Source organism: Anarrhichthys ocellatus, unplaced genomic scaffold (genome assembly GCF_004355925.1).
Source record: "Anarrhichthys ocellatus isolate YVR2014 unplaced genomic scaffold, GSC_Weel_1.0 scaffold30, whole genome shotgun sequence".
NCBI classification, from domain to species: Eukaryota; Metazoa; Chordata; class Actinopteri; order Perciformes; family Anarhichadidae; genus Anarrhichthys; species Anarrhichthys ocellatus.
Window position 1 is genome coordinate 4,133,223 of NW_022280060.1, and position 11,072 is coordinate 4,144,294.

An 11,072-nucleotide genomic window follows, 5' to 3' on the forward strand; every position below is an offset into this window, starting at 1 on the left:
GACAGACAAAGGCAGGAAATAAAGTGCAAGAGGGAACCTCTAAATAAAACATAAATCGTGACAGTTTATCAAAAAATGATTTTTTTTTTTTTTTTTAACGAAGACCAGTGAAGCCACAATTACAATAGTCTAGCCCTCTGAAGATTAACAAATGAACAAGTTTTTCTTGATCTTGTTTGGACAGAAATTTGTAAATTCTTGCTGTTTTTACTCAACACCTGTGCCATGAATACATCTTGGAAAAAGGTTTTGGTGATTTAAATACATTTTTAATCTTGTATCTTGAACCTAATTGCCTCCACAATTTTGTGTCATTTGTGTCAAATTCTGTATTTATACATACAGTCTAAACTATATGACCCCTGCAGGAGATGGTCCAGCAGCTTCACATCTTCCATGTAAGAAAACATTTTTTTAATACAATTTCAACAGCTACTGAAAGAGTTCAGGAAGACTCTTTTTCATTCACAATTAATTGATTGATTTTTAAGTTGATTTGTTAAAACCTCCTAAGCTTTGTCATGTGCCCAAATTGTCCCTAATTATCCAACAAGGTGACTCTTGATGAAATCTTCTCCCAGGTGACATTACACCTCTAAGTGTGGTGTCATACAGTGTCTGCTGTAATGACAGGCAGCAGAGTGCTTGGTCACAAGGCAGGGAAAGCACAGGCATGGGAGCGCAATCACATTCATTTGTTGGTTGCATCAAATGGGGCTGTTGTAATTGACTGCCTGCCTCAGTGGGGTTCAGATGGAGCCGGGAGTAGATTGAGCGAGATGGGAAAATAACCCGTAATGCAGGCTTTTTGCCAGCGGCACCATCGCTTCCTCCTTCGCGTCTTATCACAAAAACACCCCTGTGCCAAGATTCACAGGTAACAAACGTACTCTTCCTCTGCTCTCGCTCTTCTTGTACTTCCCATTATTTCTTTTTTTCTGTCTATCACCCTGACCAAACGATTTCCTCCATTTTGGAAATCGTTAATGGAGCACAGTTAGTGCCATATATGTCAGGTAGTTGCAAAATGTGTCAAAGGTGGTCATCAAGAAGGGACAAACGGTCAGTCCAGAGAAAAATAACACCCTCAGCAGTTTGAACACAGGTTGGGTTTGCTTCTTTGTGCTACCCTCTCACCCTTAGCTAATATCTCACATGTCCCTCGTGTTCAGACACAAATTTGATCCGAAAAGGTCAGGAAACTTCGTAGCAAATGAATTATTCCACAGTAACAGTCTACTGGCCTCCCAGATGACAATCTCGCATATCATCAAAACAAGACTTCAATTAAACTAGAGACAACAGGGTTTCTTATGTGTGTATAATTACTGTGTTGTCCCGTAGAGACTGAACTTGAATCGGACCTTCATGAAGACATGAAGCTCTGGTAGAGAGCAGCAAAACCCAGATAGGTGGTGACATCAATTATGTTGTGTTTGAGGCAGGTAGGGATTTGTGGTTGGAGGTTTAATGAAGGGATCAGTGTACATCTCATAACTGCTGTTATTGTACAGTTTTACATCTTACAGTAAGTAACTTGCTTGTTGACTCTGGTCTATTAGAAGCTGCACATTCTGTTGTCTCAACTGCTAAACCTTCAACATCAAGTCAGAATTATCCCGTCAATCATCCTTTTGTTTATTACCCTGTTGTTTCTACAAATTTGTATTTCAGAACGACTAGACATCTGCGTTAACGGAAGACTAAAAGAGTCTACAGTCATGCTAGCAGCTCTGTGAACCTTTATACAGTAGGCACAGCATTTTCGGCGTAATCATGAATCTTCTCTGCATTTCTTGGCAGGACCGGCCCTGCGTGGCCGGTTGAGGCGGAGACAAAATGTGTTAAATGGCAGGAAACCATAGCTATGACAGCTGGCAGAAGGTCAACCAATCAGCCTGGTGAGTTGTTATATTTTACTATCATATCAACACTGAGATTTGTACAGCACTGTTGACAGACCTGTGTATTTTCACCTTGTTCTGTCTCTGTCTTTTGCACAGCAGTGAACTGTGTCAATGCCTTCACCTGTGACTGTTTATGGAGTGAAATTAGTCTCAAAATAGTCATAAATGTGTGTTACACGAACCACCAATGAAAATTTAGATTTGCAAATGTGTACAGTGATTTCTGCACAATTTTCGGTAACCACAAATGCATTTTCCAATCTACACCCAAATACCAAGCAATTTGAACAGTTAAACTAATGTGCACATCACAACCTGAAATTCCTTTTTATATTTTATATACAGAGGGCAAGAAGAAGTGCAAGGATCATCTTGAGGCTAAAATCTCCCCAGGTCTCAGCAGTAATTTAGGATTAACCGTCCCTAAACATTACAAAAAGTTTGTTAAAAAACATCATAGTTACTGTAAAGCAGGCAGTTCTTTAATTAAATCAGTACAATGTGGCCAGAAATATGCTGACAGCTCATGGTCAGTGTTGGCTAAAGTGCATGTGAGCCTGGTGACACACAGTTTTTACTGCACAATGAACAGAGCAGGTATGAAGTCTCAAACTAAGCCACTAATGCTCATTTTGTTTAAAGCTCCAAGTTTTTATTTTCACTTGTTTTAGCCACAAATTGACATGAAAGGCCTCAGAAAACCTCAGAGTCCCAGAGCATCTCTCTGCACGTTGGAACCAAGCAGAGCATTTCCTGCTTCCACACACTTTGTCACGCATGCTGCAAGAAAAAACAAAACACAAAATAAGTCATCAGCAGACTGAATGTAGTCAAACAGCTGGTTGTAACCAGCACACCTAGTTTACTAAAAAGATTCAAACGTAGTATAATGTTTATTACCATTCTGAGCACGGAGCCATGACACAGCCTTCATAGCGAGAAGCTGCCATTCTTCCTGAGCATCCATCTCAAAGCCATGAAGCCAGATTACAGCCAGAATGGTGCCCCACACTTCCTTGTTGACCTAATTCACCAAATCAAAGAACAGAAAATGGAACGGGGCCGAGAGGGAAAACAAAATCAAAGAGAACAAAGAAGAGATGGCACAAAGGGAACATCTTATTTCCTAACAACGTAATCACAAGACAAATAAGTCCCATTATTAATTTACATTATTATGTTTGACAATAACCCACCGATGCAGGCTTGGCGTTTTCCACCTCCCCGCTGGTCTTTCCCAGTGCAGCAGCCAGAGCTGAATCCAGCACCCAGCAGCCAGATCCCTTCTGGAGGGAGACCAAATGCTGAAAAGGGGCTTTGGGTGGCTGTTTGTGCAAGGAGCATCCTGAGGAGAAAAACAAAGCGCAGAGGTAAGATCATCTTCTTGGATCAGTGTACTAAATCTCCTGCCATTCTATTCATCAGTTGTTCCTTACCATCCAGCAGGCTACTTGGAGAGACATCCAACCCTGAATTGACACTTCCACTGGCTTTAAGAGAAAAGGAGAAGGAGAACATTATACAACAGCAACAACAGTTAACATTGTAACACAGATAACGTTTCACTGTATAAACCACTGCACCATAAACTAGGACAGAGTTTGATACAAATACAACTCAACATATACAAATTCATGTTATTGTATGTTTAAAAATATAATAATTACTTATTAAATGATGAATAATAAGAGTGATGAATATGTTAACACAGCAACTTGCAGTACATTGTGACACTAATGGGGCTGTAACGGGGAATAATCATAAAAATTAGCCCACATATTTAAAGCTTAAATGACTCAAGCGAGCTGCATTTCCGGACTTCAATTTAAAACTAATCACAGCCCATAATCAAAAGGTCCAACTGCAGGTACAGCCACTGTGTGATCTCACATATTGTCTAAATTAATACTCATTCCACCAGTCTTTGTAGGACATCTATCCCCAGCTTTAACTCAGAAAATCTAAACCATCTTAGTAAATATAAACGATTATATAAGAGAATTCTATTTACTTTTTGAGCTAATTTCTCGTGTTCAACATCCTGCTCATGCGCTTGATGACTGTTTTTACAATATTCAAACTCAATCACAAACAACACTAACACAAATCTAATGTGGTGCTTTAGAAACATGATCAGTGGCCAAAAGAAGGCGGGCATCTCTTTGTGGCACATAAAAAATAAAAATACCTAAAGAAATATTTTACAACAAAAGTAAAGCCTGTTAAAGTGATATCAGTATGATGTGTTATTGTAAACTAGTTTGAACACTGTAATATCTGCCCTGACATGCTATAAATAATGAAACTGGGCCGCTGTCTGCACACGTCTACTTACAACCATCGTCAGACTTGTACTGTGGAGGCTGGTCCATAGACTTCGTCTGTGGTTTCCAAAAGGCATGTAGCTTCTTTATCTGAGCAGAGAAGAACCTCTTCCATCTGCCCTTCGTAGGTTGGCTCGCAGAGAAGAACACATTGCAGCTGTCATCCCTAGGTTGGCTATCCGTACATTCTGAGAGAGCAGATTTAACACAGCTTGATAATACAGAACTCCTTCAACCAAAAACTAATATTATTATTTTAAAAAGTACACACAAGCCACATTGGGCATTTTGATGAAATATTCCTTCATTAGGATGGGACTCTCGCAGTGTTTATGTAGATGTCACTCAATGCAATAGTGTGTCTCTTTTAATGCGGGACAATGACAATTCTGGAAGTTTTTTGATTACAAGGCCACGGAAAAGGCCCTGCTGTTTGAGCGGCGACGAGGGTTCTGGGTAATTCTATGTGTTGTCCACTTCCATTCAGTGTGTGCTTACCTTCTGTCATGTCGACACAGCAAAACATAATTTCACAACAGAACACCTCACCTTTGAGGTCAAGACATGAGACATGAAAATTAGTAAGCAAAAAATATCGAAATTGGTTTCTGAACTTATTACAAACTAACAACAAGCAGTTAATAACGGTACTTAAGATATTCAGGTCTTTTAAACTTTTTACATATAGACAGGCAAATTTGCAAGTGATCAATGATTTCCTCGATGTTAAAGCAAGACATCATCCTATTTCTCTTCCCTATCATTCATGGTCAGCGTTAGTATCTCTTAAGAAGAGGGTCATTTTTGTATTTGAACTTATACTCACCGCATGTTGGAACATTTCTGCGCACCAGAGGTCCTCGAATCACCTCGCCGTTGTCTTTGTTGACGGCAATGAAGGCAGTAAAGGCACTGCTCACTCCTGATTGGACACTGAGCTCCACCACCTCCTTCACTCCTCCATCTTCCTTTCCTCTGCACACTCTCTCCTCCATCTCCAGGGAGCGAATCAGAGTCCGAGCAGCCAACCTGTGGACTGTTAATCTGCAGACAGGAGAGAGATGTTAACACATCTGCACACTGATTTACCATTTAACAATAACCCTTCTAATTACTATTTTCTTTACCTGCTTAGGGTCATAAAGAGGTGGAGCCTAATCTAGAGATGCCATATAGCCTAATCTGGATGTCAGTGAGAGAAAACAAGAGCACCCAGAGGAAACTAACACAGACATATGAAAACTCTAAAGGCCCTAGCTACACCGAAGTCTGTCGGCCAGGTGAGCGGTGGAAACTAGCTCCAGATTTGTATTCTGTCAAGAGCTCTGTTATCCAAGTATTTAGATATTTAAAGATACCATAGCAACTTTGATTACTAGAGAAAATAAGAAAAAAACCTGTACCCTTGGGCCCTATTTTAATCACACACGCTCAACATTAAGTGCAAAGTTGGAGTGGCAGAAAGTGGCAGAAATAAATCATAAATCTGAGGGTGCAGTGATCATTAAATACACTTTCAGCCAATTACAGCGATGCATGACGAAAACAGTTCTACAAATGGAAAGACTTCTCCAGGGAAACTAAACATTTATCGATTGTCGCCTTTCAGTGACTGTGTTGAAACATGAAAAAGCATAAAGTACTTTTAGGATCTTGCTCTGCTGAAGAGATTCTCAGGGTTTCTTTCGTCGCTGTACGTCACAGTTTTATTTATATTTAAGCAACCTTGTTGACTTGAATACAACGGAAACAACCCTATCACCTTGAGAAGTGTTCAAAACCTATTACCTGATATTTTATGTAACTGTAGAAGCATTGTAAAGTATTGCATGTAAATCTACAGCCTATATCGATTAAAAAAAAAAACATAATTCATCAGCATGCATCAGCGCAATAATCTTGTATTAAATAGTAAAATTTTTCTCATTTGTTGCTACAGTCTTATTTTAGCTAAATAATCAATCTAAACTGTAACTTTTTACCCAGTGTCCTCTGCAGGTCTGAGACTGAAATGGAGCTGGTTCTGAAAGGGATGACCTGCCATGCTGTACTTCACCGTCACACAGGCCGCTGCTGCCTCTGAAAACTGAGAAAGCAACATGTTTATTACTGTAATTACTTGCCAGATGGATGGATGGATCAGAGAAAAAAATGACACTGGAGAGGTATTTTACTATGAGATGGTGCTGCTCCTACCTGTCCAGTGAGCTGGGCATAAACCAGTGACCTGTGACCCTGAAAAAGCGTGGTGATCGGTGGAGAGAGTACGGTGACAGAAACTTCCTTTGGCAAATCCCAATTCACTGAGATGTCCACCACAGCTGGTTGCAGAGCAAAAAGCAGCGACTGTATCACCTGGTGGGAAACAGTTAACAGAAAGTTGGAAAAGGCACTACGCTTTTATCGTGCCTGCATGTTTTATTAACATTGACATGACTGTGATGTCTTACTTTGGGTTGCATCCTGTCGTTGCCTGTGATGAACTGAGCGTGACCTCCGCCTTCCTTGGCCAACCCGTTGATAAGAGCAGAGCTTGCCCCTTGCCCGATCCCAAAAGAGAAACACCTACTATACAGCAGTTTTGTTTTTAACACACAGAATTTGAACATGGGTCATATTCTGGCAATTGTAGGGCTGTTTTTTTTTTTGTTGTGTTTCTGTGGTTTCACCTGTGGGAACCTGAATTCTTCTTCACCAGATCTAAAACTCCTTTGGTGTTGAAAACCTCTCCATCGGTAAAGACACAAAGCTAGGGAGCAGAGTGTACATGTCACTCTTATGTTACATGAGGTCACAAACAGAAACATGCAGCATGTGTTGAAAGTAATCCCCATAATTCTCACAGCTGTTTGTATGTTGTTTTTCAGAAGCACAAGTGGTTTTGACAGTAAAGTTTGAAGAACGAAGGTGTGAGTCGAATAAACTGGTGAGTAGAACAGTACCTATTGAGTGGATCAGTTTAGCCATTTTCAATGGATCGTACGGTATATTCTAAGTCTGATCTATTTCCAATCCCTTGTTTGTTCTCAGTTTACAAGCTGTAAGAGCGAGTGAACACTAAATGATCGGCAGAGCACGCATATTTATTAATAAATGATATTGTAATACAGAGCTCAACAAAAACAGCAAACTTTTGGTTAATGGGACCTGCTGAGAGATTTAATTAACTAAAGACGGAATTATTACAGTACTACACGACTGTGGATGACAGCTACTATAAGAATAACTCATTGCTGAATAGATTGGTAAATACTGATTTAGGTTCCAGCTTTAATCCCGTTAAACTTTCAATTTGATGCTGATTCTTTCATTCTTGGAATTAGGCCTGGTAGAGGAGCTCAGTCCAAAGTGATGACATGCAGCAAAGCAAAGTTTAAGATCAAGAAAATACCAAACTATCAGAGCGTTGTAGTTCTGTCACGTAAACAGAGCCCCTAGTGTTGAGAAGTGTGTGTGTGTGTGTGTGTGCGTGTGTGTGTGTGTGTGTGTGTGTGTCTGTCTGTCTTACTTGTCTAGGTTGACTGGGAATGCAGGACTGGCTGTAAATGTGTTGGAGGGCCTCAAGGATGTCTGTTCCTCCCAGATCAGCGCTCATCATTTTAACTGTCTTCAGAGCCTTTTTCATGGTCTTCTCACTGTACTCCACACTCTTACTGCCATCAGAAACACACAAATGGAGGATGTCAGATGGTGGATTGGTTGTGAGAAACTACCAACTTCTACACCGCAATTTAGAATTCACATCCAGTCTCAGACCAACTTTTTTGGGGGTATAACCACAATCTTTCCCACAGACTTACGCATGTGTTCACTGTAGAAATAATCATTTTTTAAAAAGGTTGTAACGGAACATTTAATAAAAACAATGACATTGATCATAATCCATGGTTTTGCAGGATCACCCAATATTAATTATCTATCTGCCGATACAGCTGACATGAATTACACATGTAGAAACGGTGATGTCTGGGAGACAGGACAGACTCACGGGAATATGTGTTCATAGCTGCTCCCAAAACTGTAGATGTTGAAATAGCAGCCCATTGGTAAGCTCTTCAGCAGGAGCAGCAGAGTATCCTTAAGGAAGGAGAGAAAGGATAGTAAATGACAGGGTCTGAGAGGGACAATATGAATGATTTTATGATGAAAAATAACACACAACGAATACCTTGGCATTGCCGATGCGATCCGCCATACTGCCAGATCGATCCAGTAAGAACACAAACTCTCCACATGAGGAGACTGAAGATATCTCAGCCTGAGGGATCTCGGGGTACAGGCTCAGCATCACTACTGGATCACCCATCAGAGTGCCTGGAAATGCAGAAGAGAGACCACACATCTGGTTTTTAATCCCACATGTAACGCATCAGTTGGAGGATGAAGATAATTAACTTTTTATTTGCAAAAGTAAAACCTTCACTAATTTGCACTCACCAGGCTTGGCAGAGGCCTGTCCTGCCTCCACCACAGCAATGGGCCGGTGGGCGTCTTTGTAATAAATCAGCAGCTCAACATCTCTGTCAAACTTGTGTCCTGCAGCCAGCTTGACCTGCAGTTCACAAAACACATTCGGAAATATGAATCAAATGACGCATGTTGTTCTCAGTGGTGAGGAACAATCATCATTAGGACTCTACCTACCGTGGCCCGGGTTTGCTCTGTGTTGAGGTACTGGAGACGGTCCAGGGGACAGTTGGACTCTACTTTAGAGACTGGACGAGGAGAGGACAGTCGGGCAGAGAAAGACAGATTGTAGGGCACCAGAGAGGCTGGAACAGAGGTCACCTGCACACTGCCACCTTCACTACCTGTAAACAAGATCGGACACGTTAGGAATATTGTAAGAGCCAAGAATCTTTGGTTCAGCAGAAGTTCTGGATGACCAGAGAAGATCGCAAGGATACACTCAATTTGTTTTGGTAAGAAACACTAAATGTAAATCAAAGAAAACTCTGCAGGGCATTTGAATTTGTATAAATAAAAGGAATATCAACCAGTATAAAGTTAACCATTATATCAATATTGATTTCCTCCTCAGAAGCCAAGATGGTTTGGTGTCTGCCTGTGAGAGGAGTTGTGAGATGATGTGTTCTGCCTCCAGTGTATTGGACATTGGTCAAGAGTGGTGTGCACTTCAAGCTAAAAAAGTGTTGGCTGTTTTTTCCTACCCTGAGGTTGGTAGCGAGGGTTGAGCACGGCAGGCAGACAAAACCTCAGCCCATCATCGGCCTGCACAGCCAGCTCAGTGACGTACTCCAGCCTGATGGAGGCGCTCTCTCCTGGAGGCAGACTGCCCACACATAGAGAGAATACATCTGGACTCTGCTCACTCTCCTCCAACAGGTAGGCCTGCTGACCGGAGCTCAGAACGTCATCATACTCGTCACGAGCCTGGAGTACAGACGGCGCATGTGAGTAACATTCACTGTATTTTAAAGCTCCACTGTGAGTTGAGTCTTTGCTGACCAGCTCACCTCCTGTTTCTCCTTCACCTCAGCTACAATCTCTGTCTGTCCAGTCTTAGCACTGAAATGACAGACGGCAGCATCTCCAGGCAGAGGGAAGACAAAAACAGCCTCTATTGGTTTGTCTTCCTCGGTCTCGTAGCTCAGAGTGGAGACCACTGTAGCTACATGGTCCCTCACCTCCAGCTCCACCTCCACACTCTTCAGAGGAACTGAAAGAAACACAATCATATTTTTCCCACATTGTTGAGGATATACAGCTTAAAGTTTCTTCTCTACTGAATAGTTGCATTTTAGCCACACTAGAGGTGTGTCTGTTACACAAGATGTTAAACCTGCCTCTTGAATTTGCAAAGCAGGATACGTTATTAGGCCTATGTGCCCAAGAGCCATTACAGCTAACATAAGCAGACAACAATCTCTAACAACTCTGTACCTGGTTCCTTCTGGCAGGTTAGCAGACCACAGCAGTTCGCCATCATACCTGTACAACAATCAACAACAGTTAAAGACTTCCTGCTGTAGTGATGAATGGTAATGACTGTACATTCTGGCCGTTCCTTACCAATCAATCAACAATAAATATATTGATTTTCATCCATTATAAATATTTTTACATGAATGCAAACAAACATGAACATTATGGTTATAAACATGCTCTGGACACAGGACTGAATGTGAGGAAGATACACAAAAAAACACATTTTATATATTCACTACATGTATCATCGAACAAACTAAATAGATAATAAACAATACATATGATTATAAATATGTTAATTATAATGTAAGCTAACTGCATCGCCTGTTAATCTAATACACCCCATTTCCCTTCACATATTTCCTGTAATCATATATCAATTAACCACTTCACAATCAATAAATAGGATTCTTCTGCCTTAAATTACCTTTCTTCATCTTTCTTGATTGAGTTTCTCTCCTATTTTTGTCACTAGTTGATGTAAACCGTGGTAAGATGTTCAAAGTCCCAATGCAAAAGTGAGTACTATCTTTTAAAATATGTATGATTTGAACATCAACATTATATGTACACAAGTAGAATGCTCAGGTGAACATATTTATTGGGGAATTAAATCATAACAGACTTTGTTATTATAAACCGTTCTAATGGAATACGGAACAGGAGCATTCTGGAGTTGAATTGTAGGGGTTAAAGGTTAGGGTTAGGGTTCAGATTTTGTTTCACAGTAAAATATTTTGCAAATATCAAGTCACAAGCCTCTGTTAATCTTTACATCAATGCAAAACTAGGGTGTGTAAATGAAGAAAACTATTCATCAGCATGCACGTTTGTTGATTAATACCGCTGTACCAAATCATCTGCTGGTGGAAAGGTTAGTCTGGAGCCTTAA

The 11,072-nt window shown here is 40.7% G+C and overlaps 1 protein-coding gene across 1 annotated transcript; it reads right to left on the reverse strand.

The window, feature by feature from the left end:
• Window positions 1-2,610: 2,610 nt before the first annotated feature.
• Window positions 2,611-10,178, reverse strand: LOC116392438 (von Willebrand factor A domain-containing protein 5A-like). The gene is made up of 20 exons (XM_031863873.1): window positions 10,136-10,178; window positions 9,709-9,911; window positions 9,403-9,625; window positions 8,876-9,042; window positions 8,669-8,783; window positions 8,400-8,545; window positions 8,220-8,308; window positions 7,740-7,884; window positions 6,901-6,980; window positions 6,682-6,796; window positions 6,428-6,586; window positions 6,214-6,317; window positions 5,359-5,361; window positions 5,058-5,275; window positions 4,730-4,780; window positions 4,243-4,419; window positions 3,344-3,397; window positions 3,104-3,252; window positions 2,808-2,931; window positions 2,611-2,687 (listed from the first exon to the last, which is right to left on the reverse strand). The coding sequence occupies exons 1-20, from the start codon at window positions 10,176-10,178 to the stop codon at window positions 2,611-2,613; spliced, it is 2,442 nt and encodes an 813-aa protein (XP_031719733.1).
• Window positions 10,179-11,072: the final 894 nt, after the last annotated feature.